Raw genomic sequence first — 23,645 nt, forward strand, 5'->3', positions numbered from 1 at the left:
TTCTTTCTCTGGAATAAAATACCTACAAGTGGGATTGCTAGGCCACACGGAAAGTGTATGCTTAGCTTTTAAAGAAACTGCCAGAAGGTTCTGCAGAGTGCCTGTGCCAGCTTCATGCTCACCAGATAGAATGTGAGAAGAGCTCCTGAGCTTGGAGAGCTTCCTGCCTGGGTGGTGGCAGTCTGTTTTTATTTCAGCAGTTCTAATAGGTGAATAATGGCATCTCATTGTGGTTTTATTTTATTTTATTTTTTTAATTTTTTAAAATTTTTATTTATTTATGATAGTCATACAGAGAGAGAGAAACAGGCAGAGACACAGGCAGAGGGAGAAGCAGGCTCCATGCACCGGGAGCCCGATGTGGGACTTGATCCTGGTCTCGAGGATCGCGCCCCGGGCCAAAAGCAGGCGCCAAACCACTGCGCCACCCAGGGATCCCTCATTGTGGTTTTAAATTATGTTTCCCTAATGACGAATGTCCTCAAGCGTATGGTCACGTGTTTCTTTGCTGTTCATTTTCTTGGTGAATTGTCTGTTGAACACTTTGCTTATGTTTTATTTGGATTTCTTTTTTCACCCTTTACTGAGTTTTGAGAGTTCTCTCTATATATCTGAATTCAAGTCCTTTGTTGTGTTTTGCGAATGTTTTCTCAGTATTTTCATTCTTTTAACAGTGTCCTTTGCAGAGCAGAAGTTTAATCTTGGATGGACTCCAGTGTATCACATTTTTTAATGGGTCAGGATTTTGGTATCTTACATAACTCTTAGTCTAACTCCAAGTCACAAAGATTTCTGTTTTTTTCCTCCCTAAGAGTGTTTTAGACTTATGTTTTATGCTTACTATGACATATTTGAGTTAACTTTTGTATATGTTGTAGGATATGGGCTGAGATTCTTTTTTGAGTTTACCCAAGAAACCATTTTCCTCCCACATTTAAGTTGCCTTATTTTTTAAAAGTTTTAAAACAGAGGTTTTGAAACATTTTTAAAGAATATTTTATTTATTTATTTAAGAGAGCAGGTGGGGAGATGGGTGGGGCAGAGGGAGAAGGAGACAGAATCTCAGGCAGACTCTGCGCTGAATGTGAACCTGGTAACAGGGCTTGATCTCACGACCCTGAGCTCATGACCTGAGCTGAAATCAAGTCAGCTGCTTAACTTACTGAGTCACTCGGGTGCCCCTGAAAACATATTGGTACCATGGTCCCATTCCAGATCAATAAATCATGATTGGTGAAACATGGGCTTTAGACTTAGTATGTTTTAGTATGTTTTTAAAAATAAACTTTTAGAATAATTTCAGAGTTACAGAAACATTTTGACTATCATAGCGAGTCCCCTTTATATTCCATGCCCTTCCCATTGTTAGTGTCTTAATGTTAGTATGGTCTGGTGGTTATTCACTACATACTTTACTCAGATTTTCTCACTTATTACCCCTTAATGCCTCTTTACTCCTGTAGGGCTCCTTCAAGAGTACCATGTTACCTTTAGCTGTCGTCTCTCCTTGGGCTCCTGTTGGCTCTGAGAGTTTCTCAGACTTTAAAAATTACTATTTTTTTTGGTGACCTTGACAGTTTCAAGGGTTAAAAGTTAGTTATTTTATAGAATGTCTTGGTTGGGATTTAGCTGGTGTTCCCCCCCCCTCATGATTAGACTGTGGTTATGTGTGTTTGGAAGGAAGGTCCCAGAGGTAAATTGTCCTTCTCATTACCTTGTATCCAGGGTACATCATGTCAGGGTCACTCATCACTGTGGTCACTGTTGTCTTGACCTTGATCACCTGGCTGAGGTGTGTTTTTCAGAAGTCTTCTCTGCCTGAAGTTCTTCCCCATTTCCGTGCTCTCCTCTTTGGAGGGAAGACACTGAGCAGCCCACACTTACGGGGTGGGTGTTATGTCATACCAGCTCCTGGGGGGGAATATCTATGGCAGTTATTTAGCTTTCATTTTCAAACATTTCTGTGCGATCAGAAGTATCACCTCTTTGATCCTTAAATTTTTCAAACATTTCTGTGCGATCAGAAGTATCACCTCTTTGATCCTTAAATTTGTGTCTTAATTTTCTTGGTCACAAATTTATGTTTCTCAATTCCTTTTTTAAAATTTTTTTTGAAGAACAAGCTTTTGATATCACTGATTTTGTTTTTTATTTTTCTTTTAAATGTCATTGATTATTTCTGTTATTTTATTATTTCATAATGGCCCGAGTTTAGTTTGCTTCTTTTTTCTAGATTTTATTCTGTAAGCTGAGATTGATTTGAGACCCATCTTCATTTTTAATAAAAGCATTTTATACTCTATATGTTTTCTCTAAACATTGCTTTAGCTGTGTCCCACCTATTTTAGTGTGTTGTATTTTCATTTTCACTCAGTTCAAGATATTTTCTGGTTTTCTTTGAGACTTTCTCTGGCCATTGTGTTATACAGTGTTATTTGCCTTCCAGATGGTTGAGGATTTTTCAGTATTCTGATAATTTCAAGTTTAATTCTGTTATTGATAGAGAGGCATAATTTGAATAATTTTAGTTATTTCGTATTTAATAAAGTTTGTTTTGTGACCCCCAGTATAGTCTGTCCTGGTGAGTGAGAAGTGTGTAATAAAATTCTTTATTCTCAGTTTAGTGGATTTGTCTCCTAGGAATTCATCAGACTGCAGGCCTGTCCCTTTCTTGTTTTATGGAACTGTATGTCATTCATTTACTTTGGTTTCTTAATAGCTCCTCTGCCTGCAGTGTTAAAACTTTAGGAAAGTAGGAGGTAGTTAGATATGCCCAATCTACTGTCTCCACTGAAGCATGAGGTGATCAGAACTTACCCTGATTGGCAATAATTTGCATCCTTGTGTTCACCTTTCAGCTGATGTAGCCCAGCAGTTCCAGTACGCTGTGCGAGTTATTGGCAGCAACTTTGCCCCAACTGTTGAAAGAGATGAATTTCTTGTAGCTGAAAAAATCAAGAAAGAACGTATGTATTTTTCCTCATTGTTACTTATTTGAGATAGAGAGCATGAGGGGAGGGGCAGAGGGAGAGGGAGAGAAGCAGACTCTGCTGTGTGTGGAGTCTGATGTGGGGCTTGATTTCACAACCCTGAGATCATGACCTGAGCCAAAATCATGAGTTGGATGCTTCAGTGACTGAGTATGAGGGGCATAAGGGGCTTAGTGTGCACTCATGCATATCTTGTGGTTTGCAGTATTCATTATGCACCTTTTGACCACATATCATAGAATGCTCTTGGCAAGAAAATGCTCAGTATTGTTTCTATTGATTGTCAACCTCCAGACTTCTAGTACTTTAGAACTTATGAACTTTTTAATTCTGAGCTGATACTGAAAGCTTAAGAAAGACATCATTACCTTTGAGAAGAAAGCTTTTCATTTATTAGCACCGGGGTACTGTGATGTTCTCTGGCTGTATAAGGTGGGGCTCTGCTGTCTCTCTGTACTCTGGGACTGAGGGAGGGACGCTTTGTGCAGAAAGACCCACATAGGAAATTTCTCTTGTATCAGTCGGAGGGTAGTTTTTCTCCAGAGGCCTGCTCCTCACAGTTCTCTGGGCTGTCCCACCCCAGCTTCACCTGCCAGAAAAGCAAGCCTTGCCATGAAGGTCAGTGTGTTTTCCTTGCTGAGGTCTGGCTGTTAACTGCCTAGATGAAATGGACTTCGGTTACTTCTGACTGTGTTGGCAAACCAGTGGTGACACCTTCTAGGATTTCCCTCCTTCATGGCATAGTCTCCAACTGCCAGTTGGTGCCTTGTTCACTGCATTTGACCAGTGGTCTGAGCATGTCAAACAGGGCCGTGTAGCGGAGCTGGAGGTGAGGGGCCTTGGTGATTGAGGCACTGTGCTCAAGTACCTGGACCTGGCAGTCCTCACCTTGGCTTACTTGGGTTTGATGAGCAGTCAGCTTGGAAATGACCCATCCGTTGGTGTTATTTACCGTGATATATTATTTATGTAAGAGGTGAAAATGGAGTATTTATCTTGCTGTTAACCTCTAAACACTTCTTTTTATTTACATTTCTTGTCTATAAAACTAAACATAAGAACACTACTCTTCTTGAACCCTGATGACTATTACATCTTAGATTATTTTTCCATTTCAGACTTTAGATTATTTTACATTTTGAATTATTAGTGACAGCTCTAACTATTAGGTACTATATTAATAGATTATTCCTTTTGCAAATTTACATTTCAGGGTCTCCTGGTGACCATATTATCCATACACGTAGTAGTTAAAAATAAAGTTTGTCATGGGCATTAAGGAGGGCCCGTGATGTGATGAGCACTGGGCATTTATGCAACTGATTTGAGTTATTGAACACTAATCTGAAACTAATGATGTACTATTTGTTGGCTAATTGAGTTTAAATAAAAAAGGTTTATTTAAACTGAGAATTGGCATGACATTGCTGGAGTGGGTATTGCAAGGAAGTCTTGAGATTTCTTTTAAGAAGAGAGCTGGAGCCATGCATAGTTTTTTTTTTTTTTTTCCTGTGTAATATCCTACAGTTTTGAAATAAGACTTGTTGTGTATTGGCACCATGCACCTTTTCTGCCTGTTAGCACCAGGTGTCCATCCACCAGGTGTCCATAACCACTACCACCATTGCTGCCCCCCCCCCCAGACCTCCCCCCAACATCCCCAGCTCTCAGATGGCCCAGCTGCAGTGGTGGAGTGCTGTGGATGTCTCTCTCATGTAGTGGATGTAGTGGGCACCACTGACTTACCATATTTCCTTAATTCCTAGATAAAATTTTTACATTTTAGCATTTTTGAAATTTGATTACAGTTTTTGGTAGGTTAGTTGAATTAGGGTGGTTCTGTCTTCTGGAATAACACAAAGGTCATTTTCCATTTTATATACCCGACTTAAAATATAAAAGGTTACGGTGTTTTATATTGAAACAAATTGCAAAACTCATGTGTGACAAAGTTTAACACCTAATGATTCTTAATTTCTCACATTTGTGAGTGGGGTACATTCTAAGTAAAGATTTGTTTTGCAGTCTGTTGGATAAATCATTTTTTGGTGAATATTGTTTATTTTTATTTGTATTATTTACTATTTTATTGTCCCATGATTATTTCGCATGTTTGAGTTAGTGTCAGTCTCTTTCTATAGAAAAAACATCTCTTAATTTAGTGACTGTTCATTTGGAGTATTTCTATATGTTTTAAAAGGAAGTAAATTCTTTGATCTTTTTTTTTTTTTTAAGATTTTATTTATTCATGAGAGATGCAGAGAGAGAGGCAGAGACATCAGGGAGCCCGATGCAGGACTCACTCCCAGGACCACGGGATCATGACCTGACGCAAAGGCAGATAGATGCTCAACCACTGAGCCACCCAGGCATCCTGCAATACATCTTATTTTTATTTTTATTTATTTTTATTTTTTTATTTTATTTTATTTTATTTTATTTTATTTTATTTTATTTTATTTTATTTTATTTTATTTTCTGCAATACGTTTTAAAGATAGCTTTACCTCTCTGCATAGGATGACTTGACAGTGCAGATGTAATTGGGATGATTTAACTTCTGGTATGTGGTTTCTAAGATCAGAACGTGATACCAAGACCCTTTCCTAGCTGATGTATATGAAAAAGCATTGGCCATCAAGCCAGTCTTTCTGCAAACCAGTTGGAACATATAGAGCTAAGTGAACTTGGCTGATGAGATTTTAAGAAATTAGTCCTGCTGGGTGATTCCTTGGAGCCTACAGACGCTATTAGCTAGATCATGAAAATGGTGCCTTTTCTCTGGTAGCAGGTATGGCAGGGTTCCTGTGAGAGGCGCGAGTGTATAGGTGGTGTGTGTGGTGTCGCAGGTGTGGGTGAGTGGGGTCTCCTCCCTCAGGGCCCAGACCCAGTGTGTAGTCTCATCCTTAATGGAATGGACCAGAACATGGGCTTCTCGTGTATTAATGTGGGTTTCAGGAAACTAGTGAGCATAGCTCTGGGCATCTGAAGACATTTACTAATATTTGCTGTATATGTTCAAAGAAATGCTTAGAATGTGTGGTTTTAATGTAAGCTATCATGAATGATAAACTTTTGTTATTGCCCTTTGAATTTACCACTCCCACGGTATTTGAATTTACCACTCCTACAGGAGTATACATCTCTCCTTTCACGTAGTCATTAATGAATTAAACTGGTGGTAGTTGGCCTCACTAGACTGCTTATTAATATTTGTAGATAGAATCTAAAAGGTCCCTTTTAACTTTTAAATTCCTTGATTCCTGCCTAATAACATCCATATTTTACAAACGTCAGAGATATTAAATGCATTGACCAAATAAATAGGTAGAGCTGAAATGCCACTTGTTGGCTAATTATTTTGATTCTTAAGCTCAGGATTCTTTTCAGACATCAGTTAACCTGTTACCATGGGTGAAACAGGATCATAAGAGGGATTTTAGAGTATGTGATTAACACAGTCCTTTTCTTTTCTGACTTTTCAGTTATCCGTCAGAGAAGAGAAGCGGATGCTGCGTTATTTTCAGAGCTGCACAGAAAGTTGCATTCACAGGTACCACGTGTCCCACTGGGGTGAGGCCATCAGACCCATTTGGGGCCTTGTGGTCTCACATCCACTTTCCTATGTTGGGAATGGGTTTTAAATGTAGATTGTGTTTGGCTTTTAAGAGCTTTTCAATATTAAATGTAATTTTCAGCTGCATTTAATACCACACTGCTTATAAAGAAGACGGAAGCCACATGGGGAAAGTAATTGGAATTATGGACACCTGAGTTTGTAGTGCAGGTGGCTTCGTCCCATCACAGGGAGGAAGCACACTGGTGGAAGTCTTGACTACCCATAGCTGCAAGAGCTTGTCTTCTTTTTTAATTTTTTTTTTTTTTAAGGAAAATCCACTTTTTTTTTTAATTTTTATTTATTTATGATAGTCACACAGAGAGAGAGAGAGGCAGAGACACAGGCGGAGGGAGAAGCAGGCTCCATGCACCGGGAGCCCGATATGGGATTCGATCCCGGGTCTCCAGGATCGCACCCTGGGCCAAAGGCAGGTGCCAAACCGCCGCGCCACCCAGGGATCCCAAGAGCTTGTCTTCTTGATACACTTTAGTGTTCATCACACCCTAATTGGTGCTGTTATAGTGAATAACTTAATTTCTGATTTTGAACATTTTGTTGTTGGATGAACAATATTAGGACATGATAATAGAACACTAGTAATTAAACAAATTAGAAAAATATGTGCAGATTAACAGCTCCCATCTTTTTGCTAAAACATGCAGTTCCTGGTTTTAAAGTTTGATCCTGCCTTTTCATTGAAAACCCTTCTCGGCTGTGCTCCTGTGTGAGGCGTGGGCAGGACTTGGCAAATGGGATCTGGTGTGGTATAGAGATGTTGGGGAAGGGGTCTTGGTATTCCTGGGCTGCAATCTGGAATGTGGCTGACAGAACTGGAGAAGGGAGGATGGCTGGTGAGGGCAGCAGCAGGTGCAAAAAGTTGTGCTGCATGCCGGGAGAAAGGGGCAGGTGGTGAGGGTGTGGTATAGGAGGTGTGGAGGGTCGTGGGGGCTGCGGGTGGCTGACCCGTGGAGGAGGTGAACCTTAGTAGGGTATGAATGCTGGGAGAAGCATTCTGTGTCACCGGCTGGAGTCAGTTAACCGCTTTGTTTTGATGTTCCTCCAGATCTTAGGGTGCACTAATGTGTATTATATTTAAAGTTCAATTTGTGTGTACGTTTGAAATTTTCTGTCTGAATCATGGTTCTTTAGATTTCAGAATCCGAGATAACAGGGTCTAAAGTAGTTTAGAAGCATTTAAAACATCTGTGATTCTGGAGTTATTTATCCTGGTTGCCCAGCAGGTCTCTACCCCACCCTTCTGCACCCTGCTTTGTGCACTGGAGGGCTGACAGGTGCAGGTGGCAGCCCCAGGGCTCTCTTTGTTTTGTGGCTTCTGGTTGGCTTTGCCTGGAGCTGGCAGGGTTGAGGCCAGTGAGGAGTGGTGCCAAGCTATTCATCCCTCCTGCCAGGCACCCCTGCGCCCCTCCACCTCCTGTGCCAGGCTCCCTGGCTCTGGTGATCTGTGCCTTCTGCAGCCCCTCAGGCCTCCCTGCTGCTGATGGCCCCTGCCCGCCTGGTGCCGCCCTGCTTCCCTGGTTTGTCCACAGTTCCTTGCAGCTGCCCGGCGCCTTGCAGCTGCCCAGCTCTTCAGGCTGAGCCTGGCCCTTTACACACCTGCTCTGTTCATGTTAACAAAAATGATGCCGCCTCCTCTATATGTGCCATTTGATGAGTTTTTGGTGCACAGCTTTGTTCACTTTGACAACTTCCTTTGCTCTCCACTCTGTATATCATCTTTATTTCTAAAGTGAGAGTTACAGGTCTAACCCAGGACTCCCACTGTGTGGGTGAAACTTCCAGCTGTCTTCACAAAGCCCCCTGGGCATCCTGACGCTCCATGGGACACTCCCCCAGGGACTTACAGCTCAGTAGCCTCAGACCAGGAAGGAACATGCCTGTGTTTTCTTGTTTCATACCTCCAGGCGTCCGTTCAGAGCCACTCATGCACACCTCTGTTCTTTCCTCTGTGTTTGCCGTTTTGGTGAATAATAATGTTGTTGGTCTATTCCCAAGAGCCAGGAACCTGAATGTCACATTGACGATTCCTCTCCCTACATCTGCTGTGTCCCCAAGTCTTGTTAGTTGTCCTTTTCAGGCATGCTTCTCATTTGTCCCCTTTGGAGGCAGGCAGACCTTAGTTTGCATCCCAGCATGTGGCTCTGTGAGGTAGGTAGGTGGTTTAGGTTTTCACCTTTGCTTCTGTCATTTGTGGAGAATAAGGCCTGTGTCCCCATGTGGTTGTGCCGATTACAGGAGGTGACATGTTGAGGACGTCCCCCGCAGGCCTACTGTACGTGGCAGTGCTGTTAGTTGATTGCTTCCTAGCCCTTCAAGGAGATGGGATCTGGTGAAGAGTGGTGCTTTGGAGGCAGGCAAATGGGCTTCAAGCCTTGCTCCTGTACCCGTGGTGTCTCTGAGCCCAGGGAGTCCAGGACCTTCCCCACAGGGGGCTGCGAAGGTTGCCTGGGTGGCTGCAGAGACCAAGTGTCCGCCTCCCCCTTGACCATGTTGTCCTGAATGACTGCAGTTTCCTGTGCATCTCATTCTGCCTCCTGCAGTCCAGCCTCTGGGGACAGTCAGCAGATACAATCATGCCTTCAGAAGCTTCCTGCTTGGACTTCTTGGTCCCACGCTGGAGACCCTTTTAATCTGATGCTTTGTTCTACTTTTGGTGTCCATGCTTCTGCCTGGCTTTGGCCAGGGTGATCTGTCTTCAGTGCCCTGAAAAGGCCATGCCTACTCCCTCCTCTGTGCCTGCATCACCCATTCTTCTTTGAGACCCTGCCCTCTCTGGGGATCCTTTCATAAATGATGGGCCACTTTAGTGACCTCCCCCCTCACCCATGTCTGACATTTCACGTATCCCACCAGAGTGTATCTGCTCCTTTGTCTCTTTGCCACCAGAGTGAGGACTCTGTCGGGGCTGGTGAGTTTCTTGTTTCTAAAAAATTGTGTGTAAATCAACTTTTTAAGTGAGACCATAATTTAAATACCTGAGATGAGCTTTTTCTTTTTCTTTTCTTTTCTTTTTTTTTTTTTTCTTGAGCTTTTTCTTTAAAGAAACTTTAGATGAATATTTTATATAATGAAGAGTTTGTGTAAAGTAAGTAACCATCCCGTGGTTTTATAAATAAAGCTATTTATGTATTCCAGCTTGTGCATCTAAAAGGTAAGGTCATATGAATGGAGTAGAAATGCTCTGTAGATTTGGGGAAAATGTATTGAGGGTGGGCTATTATGGTGGAGTGAGACGTGATTGGAAAGTAATGGGGTCCATAGGATAACCTTACATAGAAACCTAGGTACTGCTTGTTTTGAGAACTCTTACTGCAGAGCCTTGAGTTTCGGTATACGTGGTGCTGAGACTTACATCGTTTACTTTAGAATCTCCCTTTTTTTTCTTTCAATTATTCTCTTTTATGGCCTACATGGCACTTTGATAAGGGAGGGGAAGCGTTCACCTGTTTCATGATGGCATTTTTCTTGTAATCACTACATTTAGGAAGTTGGTTATTCTAAGAAGTATTTTAAAGGGGAATTGCTGTTATTCCGGAATTGGGTAATTTATACACATGTTCTCATTAGGGACTTTGGGGTTGGTTAGTTTCAGGAGGTCATGACCTCTTGAAAATGTTATTTGCAGCCTTCTATTGGGTAGCACTGTTTGTCATACCTGAAAAATGAACACACTTAGACTTGTTACCATGTGAATTTAAAAAAAAAAAAACACGTTTCTATTTTGGAAATAAGGATCATTTAGGAGAAAGGTAGATAAAGCTGGAGAGTCGTACAGACTTGTTCTTTTAATGTTTTCCTTTTAAACAGGGAGTTTTGAAAAATAAATGGTCAATTCTCTACCTCTTGCTAAGCCTTAGTGAAGATCCGCGCAAGCAGCCGAACAAGGTAAGAGGCTGTTGGCAGCTCAGTGCCTTTTTTTTTTTTTTTTTAAACATTTATTTATTTACTTTAGAGAGTGCACACTGAGAGTGGGGTAGGGACAGAGGAAGAATGAGAGAGCATCCCAAGCAGATTCCTCACTGAGCAGGGAGCTTGGCCTGGGGCTCAATCCCACGACCCTGAGATCACGACCTAAGCAGAAACCAAGAGTTGGACACTCAACCAACCAAGCCACCCAGGTGGCCAGTGCCTTTATTTAAAACATGCTTAGTGTCTAGTTAGGGCAAGTATACCAATTTTGATAGGAATTGGGTTCTGTACTTAAGAAAATAATTGAGAAATAATTGAGAAAAAATAATTGAAAAAAATAATTGAACATAATTGAGAAAAAAATAACTTGTCTAGTTTTCTTGGTAGTCCTAGAAGGTCAAGAGATTTTCTTTTCTTTCCTTCTTTCTTTAGACAGGGCACTCACTGCTTTTCCTTAAGATATTTTCCAGAGTTATATTATTACCTCAAATACAAGAATGTCCTATGAAATAGAGCATAAAAACAGTTTTCACAAGTTGTTAATAGGAGCATAGCTGCATATTAATACTCAATTCTGTATGAGTTAGAGGACTTTTTAGGTTTTCTTGTGTCTTCAGATATCATCATGAACATTAATTACTGTCATACCAGTCCGAACTTTGTTGCCACGTGGGTTTAGTTTCCAGCCCACGTGGTGTTGGAAGAGCTGTCTGGCTGCTGCGAGCCGAGTGTCTTGTGCAAGAAGGTGCTCCACTACAGAAACTTGAGGGCCTATGGGGGCAGGAGTGTGGTGCAGGAGGCTTGTTTATGTTGAAAGCCTATGTCTGAGTAAGGAGCCGTCTTCCATTATAGGATAGTGCCACACTTGCAAAAATATTTGAATGATTGTTTGCGTTTTAGTTTGCTTGGATTCTGAGGAACATGTTTGAAACTTTTATCAGTTCTGCCATATTTCAAAAGTATAACAACTAAATTATTGCTTACTGAGTACAAAATCAATTACAGAAAGAACTAAAATCTGAATACAAATTATATTTGTTGATTTGGGAAGTGTTCTGTAATATTATATTTCTGTATTTTTTTTTAAGATTTTATTTACTTATTTTAGAGAGAGCACAACTGGGGGGAGGGAGAGGGACAAATGGACTCCATGCTGAGCGAGGAGCATGATGCACAGCTCGATCCAATGACCCTGAGATCATGACCTGAGCTGAAACCAAGAGTTAGATGCTTAACTGACTGAGCCACCCAGGTTCCCCTGTATCTCTGTATTTCTTACTGGACTTCATTTTCAGGTTTCTAGCTATGCTGCATTATTCGCTCAAGCATTACCAAGAGATGCTCACTCGACTCCCTACTACTATGCCAGGCCTCAGACGCTCCCGCTTAACTACCAGGACCGCAGCACCCAGTCGACCCAGAGCGCTGGTAGCATGGGAAGCAGTGGCGTCAGTAGCATAAGTGTGTACACCTTAAATGGCCCAACCCCAACGCCGCAGTCTCTCCTTCCAGGGTAAATCAAGCTTGCACACATTGATTGTTCCTCTTAGGATTTTATTCTTCTCTGTTTCAAATGGGAATTCTTTCCTCTCTAGTCATGGTTGACTGTAATCTTTTTTGGCCTACTCTACTTTGTTAATGCAAGTGCATAGTAGTAAGGCCCTATTTCAGAAGTATGATAGGATGGGCCTTTCATTTTGAGGTAACTGAGTGACATTTCCCTTGCTGGATTCCCATAGTTTCTTCAGTGATTATTGATCTCCTTTACCCATGTGTGCTATTCTCTTTATTATTTAAAAAATAAGTAAACTGAAATAAAGCTTTCTTGTCCTCAAGTACTGAGGTCTTCAGACTGACAATTATAGCACCTTGTAGTGCTCGAGAATTAAGATAAGTAGCTCTGGGAACGCATGGTTAATGTGCGGTCAGATCTCATGTTTCCAGGAGATATAGTTTGTGGTTGGGAATGAAGCCACTGCTAATGTGGTAGTGGACTTGGAACTTTGCTTTTCTTGTCTTTTTACATATTTCTATGCATGGTTCATTCCTGGTGATCACATTAAAGCAGACTGTCAACCAGTAGGTATTTATACAGAACAGTGACTAGAGATTCATCGTCATGGGTGTTTCACATGAGCATAGTGTCATAGGAAATTACGTTAATACAGTTATGTTCACATCACTAGAATCTTGTGTGTGTGTAGCACACATAGGTTATAAATGCAGTCTGGTGTTCTAGAAAGACAGCAGGATGTATTTTACAGATTTAATCTCTGATTTATGTTCTGGCTGAAACAGTCGATAGACTTTGTCATTTTTACCTTAGAGTTTGAAATAATTGTTGTGAAAAAGAACTGTATAGAGGACTTTGAGCTGAAGTGGTCCTTTAGAATTTTTCTCTTAAATTTAGAACTATATTGCAGGTCATAGTTTTTTTTTTTTTTTTTTAAAGATATCACTTGTTTAAGCAGGTCATAGTTTAATAAGTATTATTAATGACTTTTTTCCCCCCATTGAAGATAACTGGAGCACAGCTCTCCCTCTTTTTTATCAGTAATCAGTCTGCTCCATGGAGGTTCATTTGTGTGGTGCAGTCCCAGGAAGCGATATGTTTTTTTGCAGTTATCAGAACATATGTCCTCAGAAATCAGCTGTCATGTCTTAGATTTTCAAAGAGCAGCCGTTTCTTTCCTTTTTTTTTTTTTTTTTTTTTAGATTTTATTTATTTATTTGAGAGAGAGAGAGCACAAGAAGGAAGAGGGAGAAGCAGACTCCCCACTGAGCAGGGAGCCCGATGTGGGGCTCAATCCCAGGACGTTAGGGTCATGAACTGAGCTGAAGGCAGACGCTTCATCGACTGAGCCACCCAGGCACCTCCAAAACAGCAGCTTTGACATATTCTCCAAATTACCAAAAGCTATTTTGACCTTTTGTGCTTTTGCTTTTGACTTTATATTTGTACATTTTTAAAATAAATTGCAAAATCCTGGGAGACTAGTGAGCATATAGAACAGGGGACAGCACTCCAGATTTTTTACTTCTGTGATCACAAATGCTGGATGGATGAAAGCTCTTAAGTTTGAAGTTAAAATTAGTGGTGAATTTCAAAGTGGTTTTAGATGGGTAACCTATGCTATGTATTTGTAAAGAAAAGTCAAATAGCTTTTGATTTTTAAGCTAAGAAATACGTAGAAGGTGCCTGATGCCACCTAGAGGTCCCAAAGAGCCCTTGGACTGATTAGTTGATGGATTTGAGTAGGGCGATGTCACTCACCTAGCTCAGATTTCTAATGTTATGTAATTCAATATAGTAATATGAGCAGAATTTCCAGCAGTGTTTTGTCTTTCAAGTGAGTAGCCTGGATGTTCGGAGATATGAAATGCTCTTTCCTTCTTTCAGACAGCCTCATCATGCTCCTGGAGTGGGAGACTGTCTTCGGCAGCAGTTGGGGTCACGTCTTGCATGGACTTTAACTACAAACCAGCCTTCTTCACAAATCACTACCTCAAAAGGTATCCCAAACACTGTTTCTCGCAACGTGACAAGACCAAGGAGGGAAGGAGATGCAGGTGGTGAGTAAGGATAGACTTAAATGTAGTTTTTTTTTTGCATATTTAGAATTTATGCTTCCCTTATCTTAAAATACTAATGAGGAGTCCTCGCTTACAGTTGTTGAGTAGTTCTCATGGTGAGAGGTTCAGATGCTGAAGTATGGTCTGATGTGCCTTGGGAAGTCTGGCAGTGCCTAGGATGTTGAAGATTATTTGATGGCTAAGTGGACACATTAAGAGTTTTAAAGCTCTGTTAGATTCCAATAGAATGTTTGAGTTTTTTTCAAGAGAGCCCTATGAATAGCAGTGTTTGAAACATAAGCATCTGCGAATAGAGGAATAGGCTTCATTGCCAGCTCATAATCTGCAGGTTCTGACGTCCCTCTGGCTACTATCAGTGCTTGCGTAGAAGGCGAGCACCAGGGGTGTCTTGTGTGGACCTGGGAGTACAGCCCAGTGTTTGAGGCCCAGCCTGTGCAGCCACACTGCCCACCTGTGTCTGTCCTGTACCACATAATTGCTTGTGGGTGCTTTGGCTGGGAGGCTGGCTTCCAGACCATGAGCATGCCCATCTCCGCTCCTTTTTTTGCTGTGGCTCCTGATCTCTAACCAGTGCCTTCAGGCCTGTGTGATATACAGAGCTAACTGAAAAAAAGACTCTACAGTATCCCTGATTAATCCAAAAGAGCTGGAGAGGACGTGCAAAGGAGGAAAGAAGAGCAGGGTAAATAGCAAACATTCAGCAGTGCGGTAAATTTAAACCAAACATGTCCGTAGTCACATGAAATGTGCGTGGATTAGATACTTCATTTTAAAGATTCTTAGGGACGCCTGGGTGGCTCAGTTGGTGAGGCATCTGCCTCGGCTCAGGTTGTGATCCCGGGATCCTGAGATCGAGTTCTGCATTGGGCTCCCTGCTTAGCAGGGAGTCTGCTTCTCCTTTCCTGCTATGTTTCTCTCTCTCAAATAAATAAAATCATTAAGAAAAAAAAAGATATTTAAAGAAATTCTATTTAGACAATTGTATACTGCTCAAAAGAGATACATTCTAAATATGGGGACACAGGTTGGATAAGTGGATGAAAAAACACATCGTACAAGCATTAACCATAGAAGGATGGACGGACTCATTACTGTCAAACCAGACAGTAGCAGGAGTGTTGCCAGGGCCAGAGGGACATTTCATAACAATGAAAAGGTCAGTTCTTCAGGAAGAAATAGTACTCCTAAGTGTATATTCACCTGCTAACAGAGCTTCAAATGTACAAAGGAAAACCAACAGACAGACCCACAATTACAATTGGGTATTTCAACTTCTGTCTCTTAGTAATTGATGGAGAAAATAGAATGGTCTGTAATGAAAGGTGGGTGACATTTGAACAGTACTACCAAGGATTCAATGTAATTAATATTTATGGAATACTTGAACCTGTCCTCACCTTCTGCCTCACTACCCTGGTTTTGGGAGTGCTCACCTTGACTCATTACATTTTCCCTCCCACTGACAGCTTGGATTTCTGAGCATTGCCTCCTTGTCATTGCTGCAACCTAAATTCTGACTTAGTTTTTTGTTTCAAGGTTTATGGAAATCATGACTTTCCCACTGTATTCATTTCTCTTCATGTGGTTGAGAATGGACCTACATTTGTCTGCATGCTTTGTAACAGCACAGTTTTCCAACAGCACAGTTTTCTAGATGCTGTGAGAGAATTACCCATCCTTTTTGATAGATTTGTGCTGCTCCCTTTTCTGTGTATTGCTCCTTGGTTATATATGAAGCTCCTATGTACTGCTTTGTTTGTTCATTTATTTTTTAAGATTTTATCCAACGTGGGGCTCCAACTCACCACCCCGAGATCAAGAAATGAGTGCTCCACCGACTGAGCCAGCCAGGCGCCTTTTTTTTTTTTTTTTTTAAAGACTTTTTGTATAAGAAATTATATGCTTTCCATATACTTAGAAAATTCTTGTTTCTTCGAGCTTCATACTTTTTCCATCTTAAGCTCAGTTTTTTAGGTTCACAATTTTGTCCTGGTTGCAAATACATAATGTAAAACTAGTGTTGTCTTAAAATTTATTCCCTCTTAAAATGTGTTACGCTTACAAAAACTGTCCTTCAGGTGCTGGGGAAGTGACTGAAGCAGCCCTGGTCAGAGACATTTTGTACGTCTTCCAGGGCATAGATGGCAAGAACATCAAGATGAGCACCACGGAGAACTGTTACAAAGTGGAGGCCAAGGTGCAGTAACCCAGCCCTGTCTGAGCCGTGATGAGGTGTGATGGGGTGACAGGGGCTGGATCTTCAGAGCTGGGAGTGCCAGTTAGGTTCCTGCTTCCCTGTGTGTTTGTGGCTCACAGGCTTGTGCTGGGGCCTTTCTGCTGTGCCTGCCTCCTGCGTTCTCTGGCAGTGCTCTCAAGACGCAGTTCCAGATAAGGTGCCTCCACTTGCCTGTGTTCACCTTCCAGAACCTCCTTTCCCACAGCCCCTTATTGATGTTGGCAGTCTTTTGCAGCTCCCCGCTGTTAAAGAGGTAGCTGATGACACAATCTGCTGCCATGCTGAGGGGCTGCCACTCATGCCTCAGTGATGCTCCTTGAGCCCCGCACTTACATGGAGGTTTTATTTCCCTGCCAGTGCCTGGTGCTTTTGTTTCCTGGAACCTCGTTCTGTTCTTACAGATGGTATATTAGTTACTTTTAAGTTCCGTGTGTTGGAACCGAAGAATTACACTGAAAGTACAAATAGTTGAGAAAAATAATAATTGAAATTCTAGTGTTAATTTTTAACTTTTGATGTATTTTCTTTTCAGGCAAACCTAAGTAAATCTTTGAGGGATACAGCAGTCAGACTTGCTGAGTTGGGATGGTTACATAATAAAATCCGAAAATACACTGATCAGAGGAGCCTGGACCGTTCATTTGGACTTGTGGGTCAGGTACGTTCATTGTTACCAGAACATTTAGGACACCATTCATTTTGAGGAGTGCTTAGTCTATTTAAAATCTCATTATGAAAGTAATTCTTAAAAAAGAGGATTCTTTTTTTTTTTTTAAGATTTTATTTATTCATGAGAGGCAGAGAGAGAGAGAGGCAGAGACACAGGCAGAGGGAGAAGCAGGCTCCATGCAGGGAGCCCGATGTGGGACAATCTCTGGTCTCCAGGATCACACCCTGGGCTGAAGGTGGCGCTAAACCGCTGAGCCACTGGGGCTGCCCGAGGATTCTTTTTAAATGAATTTCGATAATAGGATATTGTAGCCTTCGTGGTCCACTCAGGAAAAGAGAGACCACGGTGTGTATTGACAGAGGTAACTAAATACTACAAATTGTTCACAGTAGCTGTTGGTGGAGTGTGAACACAGAAGAGTATGTAAATGCATTAAAATAAACCTAGAGGGATCCCTGGGTGGCGCAGTGGTTTGGCGCCTGCCTTTGGCCCAGGGCGCGATCCTGGAGACCCGGGATCGAATCCCACATCGGGCTCCCGGTGCATGGAGCCTGCTTCTCCCTCTGCCTGTGTCTCTGCCTCTCTCTCTCTCTCTGTGACTATCATAAATAAATAAAAAAAAAATTAAAAAAAAAATAAACCTAGAGATGATGGATTGCATATCACTTTAAAATACACAGAAAAGTGTAGAGGCTGGTGTTTAAAGAAAACTTTTTTTTAATTTGCAGGTTCTTCCCACTGAATATGCTTGGTTTTCCATCCCAGAGTTCATTCTGGGAAGTTTTTGTCTTAGGACTATGTGAAGGTCTTTCTCACAGCTTCTGATTTGACATCTTTGCAGTATTTAAGATCACAGAGGTCCACGGTGTTTTTAATAATGTGGGTGGGGAGAATGAGCGGTACAAACAATAGTGAGAAATTGGGAGAAACTGGCATGGCGTTGCTAGTTTTTAAATTTTGGTAAACTCTACTCTGAAGAAATAGAAGGAACGTAGTCTTTTTTTTTTTTTTAAGATTTTATTTATTCATGAGAGACACAGAGACAGAGGCAGAGATATAGGCAGAGGGAGAAGCAGACTCCTCACAGGGAGCCCGATGTGGGACTCGATCTCCAGATGGGATCACACCCTGAGCTAAAGGCAGATGCTCAACCACTGAGCCACCCAGGCGTCCCCAAGAAGGAATATAATCTTAAAAGATTATTGTCTAAAGTAAATACTCTTTGCTGTAACCTGATTTTTTCATTCCTTTTCTGCAAAGTTCATTGCTAAGGGATAATAGCTTCCTAACATCAATAAATATAGATGTTGTGGTGCTTGAACGTGGGGAGACCATTGACAGAACCAGAATTTAAGTCATGCGGAACCCCCAAACTGCTGTAAAGCACTGTGCCTGCACAGTTCCTGTGGGTTGATGTATGAGGACTGTGTTGTGCTCTCATGACACCTACTTTTTCCTGCAGAGTTTTTGTGCTGCCTTGCATCAGGAACTAAAAGAGTACTACCGGTTGCTCTCTGTTTTACATTCCCAGGTAAACTTTGTGTTTTAATTTCTTTGTGATTTGCAGTGTTACAAAACTGCAACTATATGGAATTTTTAAGGTTTTTCATTAAAAATTAAAAGATAAAAAGATAAAAAATTAAGATTAAAAGATTAAAAGATAAAAAATCTGTTTGCTAATACTGTTTGTACGGTCTGGATACCCCTAAAGCTTCAGGAGAGGCAAGTAATGCTAATTGTCAGGGTTCCGCCTCTCCTGTAAACAGATCACTAAGAGCTTAAAGGGACCTCTTGCTTCAGTTTTATGAGAAGATCCCTTCTCTACATTCACTTTACATGGATTAAGAAATGATGGATGTATTTGGTGACTTGTACTTAAATATTCTGTCTTTATTGTTTCTTAGCTACAGTTAGAAGATGATCAGGGTGTGAATTTGGGCCTTGAGAATAGCTTGACTCTCCGGCGCCTCCTGGTTTGGACTTACGACCCCAAGATAAGACTGAAGACTCTTGCGGCCCTGGTGGACCACTGCCAAGGTTGTTCTTTGTCTTATGGACCTGTTCTGTTTCAGGGTGGGTTTTAGGGAACGTCACACACATTTATTTTTGTGCCTGATCTTTCCTGTATCTTTTTTGTAGAAGAGCCAGAAGTATGCCAGTTACATACAAGTTAATAGATAACTTAGGGGGGAACAACCAGTTGTGAACATGGCTCCCGTGTCTTTGTATTTATGGAAGCTTTGTATATCGTTGAAATGAAGGAAGAAAGAAGAGGGTCTAGTGTTAAGGATTTTGTGATCCTTGATGCTGTAACTGTTCATCTCTGTGCCTCTTTTGTTTGTTTCTGACTGAGCAGCCTTTCTTGTGGGGTTTTTCCTCGTGAGGTTATGGCCCACATCCAGGCTCTCCAGCTGTGTGCTACACATTGTCAAGTATGTCTGGCTGAGGCCTCTTCTAGGCTCTTGGTCTGCATTTCTAGTTGCTTTCTGAACGTATTGTCTCACTGTTTGTTCTGCCTTGCCGAAGACCTCTTTGTCTTTTCTCTTTGTCTGTAATGCTTGAACACTGACAGCTTCCACCTCTTAGGATCATGAGGCCTGAGTGAGACGTGAGAAGCCAGGGGTCAACCCCTAGGTCATGGTCCCATGTCTGCTGCCACCGTCCAAGTCGGTGATGCTAGCTAGGGCAGAACTCCAGCATGTCTGGATCCAACTTCACCATTCCACCCGTGCATTCCCTGCCTGCCCCACCTCCTAGCGTCTTTTCTACCTCCTGGCATCTTCCCTCAAAGAGAAAGCCTTGGAGGACAGTGCATGAGCGTGTCATTCTCTCCGAGGCCGAGCACTCCCCACCCCCCCACGCCCCCCATCCGTGGGATCCTACCAGACTCCTCTGTTTTCCCCTTCCACGGCTCACTTAGCTCCTCCAGTCCTGGGCCTCCCGCTCCTTTGGCTGCCTGACATCTGTGCCCCTCCATCAGACCACATCAGTCCTTCCTTAACTTCTTTCAGCGATTTAAGAAAATCATTCTTAACATAAACATTTCATGTGCTTATGGACCTGATTTTTGTCACTGCCATTACTCTGTACTGAGCTGTGCTCCCAGGATACTGGGCACTGTAGACATAGAGCAGGGTGTTTCAGTCGGTAAGTTTCAGCCGCTGCGGTTTAGTGGGTGGAGACTAGCACATGACATCCACAGAAAACCGGAAGGAAACAGACAGCAGTAGAATACAAGTATTCTTGTAGAACTTTTATGTTTTAGGAGTATTCTTTTGTATCTTGGAGTGCAGTATCTAGTGTGAATTTTAACACGTGTTTCAGTCAGGAAAGGTGAAAATCATGCTGTAGCTTGAAGAGCAAACCAGAATTTTGCTGCCAAAAAGCTCAGGAGCGGCCCAGGGGATGCAGGTGCATGTGTGATGACTTGGGAGCCATCCCTTGCTCTTTTGGTTCTGTGACAGGCTCACTGCCACTTCTATGCCCAGAGTGATAGTCAGGACACTGATGTACTGCATCTTGATTCCTTGGGCATTTTGGTTTGTGTGCTGTGAACGGTTTGTCCCGGGAGAGTAACTTGCCTCTGTTGTCCATGTGTGTTCCACAGGAAGGAAGGGGGGTGAGCTGGCCTCTGCCGTGCACGCATACACGAAGACAGGGGACCCATATGTGAGGTCGCTGGTGCAGCACATCCTCAGCTTGGTGTCACACCCCGTGCTGAGTTTCCTGTACCGCTGGATCTACGATGGGGAGCTCGAGGACACGTACCATGAAGTAAGGAATGCCATTCCAGCCTCACACCTGACTCGGGGGGGTGGGGGGGCATGGACTCCAGGACAGCTGTTTCCCCTTCACTCAACGATGCGTATTTGTCCAGAGCTTTGAAAGCCATGTACTGCTGAGCAGTATAGCTGTATGTGCTCAGTGGAACATTATTATCCTGGTTTTAATGGTGGGAAACTCCTACCCAGGTTTATGGCAAAGCTAGGGCCAGGGCTTCCAGTTTGTCCTCCTAACCTCATGAGGCAGCATTGCATTCTGTGGCTTCTCAAGGTTACCACCTAAGCTAAACTCACTTGGACTTACTAAGGTACTGTTTAACTGTTTCAGTGAAGTTACTGTGTATATGCCATTTGCCTATTGAAATACAGTGAGTTCTGCTGGAAGGCAGCATATGTGTTTTCAGTCCTACAGTTAAGACCACAGGTCCTCTGACACTGAACTTCACAGAAGCTCAAGCACTGTTGACACACGTTAAATGGTTAAGCACTCCTTGCATTCTGGAGCAAATATGGCTTTTACCTTGAAGAAGCTCTGATGGGAGCTTGTGGCCATGGCAGGAGGCGGCTGGTGTTGGTGATTTGTGCTCTCCTATCATGGCTTCCTCCTCTCACTTACTTTCTGATGGATGAACTTGATGGAAGCCGTCATGAAATTCACGTTGTGCTCACGTGGTTTCTGATAGACCAGTTGTGCTGGAATCAGTGGCTTTTAAAATATGCATGGCAGCAGAGCCAACCGCAGAGGATGGCTTTGGGGGTGCTTTTGAAGGACTGGGTGGCACCTACAGGTGCAGGTGGCTCATTGTGTCTGGTAGTTCCTCCATGGAGTTATGGTTGTCCTTTGTTACTGCACGTAATAGATGTAGACACCCCACTTTTTGTAGCATCTCTTCTGCTGACAGAGGTTATGGTCTTTGTAGGTGTAGACCTTTTGAACATCATCAAAAAGAACATCCTTTTCTGTACCTGCCTGTGCACATTGGTGAGTTTCTCCAGGGTCAGTCCCAGGAGACGGGATTGCTTGCTCTTGGGGAATGCACCCTTTCCATTTTGGTCCTACCCTTTCCAGCACCCTGCAGTCAGCCCTCTTGGTTTCTGCTCCACCTGGGTAGCACTCCTACCGGAGTTCTAGGAAGGTAGCACTCCTACTGGAGTTCTAGGAATGGTTTTTACTCCTGTATTGGGGTTTACTGGTTCCTACTGAATTTGACCAGCTTTTCATGTTTATCAGTTACTTTTATTCTACTAATTGCTGTGCCTATGCTTTGCCCATTTTTCTGGTGGGTTTGTCTGTCTTTCTAGACTTGAATCATGGGATGATTTTATACATTTGGTTATCGTGCATCTGTGATTGCATTTTTTAAATTATTTTTCTTTTCACTGTTTATTTTTACATTATTTCAGACTTAGAGAAAAGTGAGAGTAGTGCAGAGAGTCACAGATTCGATTGCTGCCCCTCCCCCAATATTAGTTTTGCCATGGTTACCATATACCACATTCCCATGTGCACCTGAGTCTGTTTCTGGACTCCCTTTTTCTGAGTTTAATGTTTTTGTTTGCTATTCATCAATATTAAGTAACCATAGCTTTACAGTTTGATATCTGGTAGGGGCTTTTTCCATAATTTTCCTTGCTGTTTTTGCACATTTCTACATAGATGTGAATTTAGAATCCACTTGGCAGGTCTGTCAAAAGTTTTTAAAAATATTTATAGGGGTCACACAAGTTACAGATTTTTTTTTTTAAGATTTTATTTATCCATGAGAGACAGAGAGAGAGACAGAGACATAGGCAGAGGGAGAAGCTGGCTCCCTGTAGGGAGTCTGACGCAGCACTTGGTCCCTGGACACTAAGCCACCCAGGCGTCCCAGTGAAGTTATAGATTAAGAAGAAAGGTTTTTATATGCTCTCTGTTTATTTCCTTTTTTTTTTTTTTAGATTTTATATATTTATTCATGAGAGACACAGAGACAGACACATAGGCAGAGGGAGGCTCTCTGCAGAGACAGACACATAGGCAGGCTCTCTGCAGAGAGTCCGATGTGGAACTCGATCCCAGGACTCTGGGATCATGATCTGAGCCAAGGGCCGACCCTCAACCATTTAGCCACCCAGGGGCCTCTATGTTCTGTGTTTCTTTAGCTAAATAAGCTATCTTTTTTAAAAAACATGAGCTGAAAGCTTTGAAATCTATTCTGCTTTCATTTTACTAATGGTCACTTTGAAGTTTTTCAGAACCTATTTTAACCTGTATTTTTCTAAATGCCAATGTCAGGAATAAACCAATTTCTTTAATCCACTCCTGTCTTTTAGATGAGGAATTTTGCACCTACCCCAGGTTCTGCCCTGCTATCCACGTAATCTCTAGCATTTTAGATTGTTATTTTATTATTTTAGTTTTTGTACGCATTTTATAAAAATTGCCTTCTGTCAAGATTTTAATTTGTTTTGCTTTGTTTTCTTAAGGTTTGCATACATTATTTAGACTTGTGTCTCTTAGGTTTCACTGGTATTATTCCTTATCACTAAGCTCATTACACCTCCTGTTGTTGAGAGGAACATACATAGTTTTTGATATTTTAGCCTGATTATTTTAAAAAGCTAAGTTGTGGCTCATGCTTCTTTCAAGATCCTCCTATCGTATGGTGAGCATAACATTAAACAAGGAACATTCTACTTTCTCAGTAATTACTCAGTGTCCTGACTGAGACCAGCTGGTTTACCTTTGGGCGTCAGGGTCAGGTAGAGTAGCTTATCCATTTGGTTGTTAGACAACTGCTTTGAAAAGCCAGCCCATTTATGTGTCGTGCTATTGGTTAACAAATGCA

The 23,645-nt window shown here is 42.1% G+C and overlaps 1 protein-coding gene across 4 annotated transcripts in view; it reads left to right on the forward strand.

Moving 5' to 3' along the window:
- The window catches only part of TUBGCP3 (tubulin gamma complex associated protein 3), an 88,509-nt gene that overhangs the window by 7,588 nt on the left and 57,276 nt on the right, over positions 1-23,645 (forward strand). For 2 of the 4 annotated variants that reach the window (XM_041731034.1, XM_041731032.1), the window contains exons 2-11: positions 2,859-2,966; positions 6,475-6,542; positions 10,434-10,511; positions 11,831-12,048; positions 13,936-14,108; positions 16,208-16,326; positions 16,898-17,023; positions 18,498-18,566; positions 18,940-19,108; positions 20,643-20,809. In XM_041731034.1, the coding sequence (XP_041586968.1) occupies positions 2,859-2,966; positions 6,475-6,542; positions 10,434-10,511; positions 11,831-12,048; positions 13,936-14,108; positions 16,208-16,326; positions 16,898-17,023; positions 18,498-18,566; positions 18,940-19,108; positions 20,643-20,809 (1,295 nt within the window). Of the gene's footprint in view, positions 1-2,858; positions 2,967-6,474; positions 6,543-10,433; positions 10,512-11,830; positions 12,049-13,935; positions 14,109-16,207; positions 16,327-16,897; positions 17,024-18,497; positions 18,567-18,939; positions 19,109-20,642; positions 20,810-23,645 lie in introns of those variants that run through there. The other 2 variants (XM_041731033.1, XM_041731035.1) reach the window with 2 other exon arrangements.

The sequence above is a fragment of the Vulpes lagopus genome, chromosome 16 (genome assembly GCF_018345385.1).
Source record: "Vulpes lagopus strain Blue_001 chromosome 16, ASM1834538v1, whole genome shotgun sequence".
NCBI lineage: Eukaryota > Metazoa > Chordata > Mammalia > Carnivora > Canidae > Vulpes > Vulpes lagopus.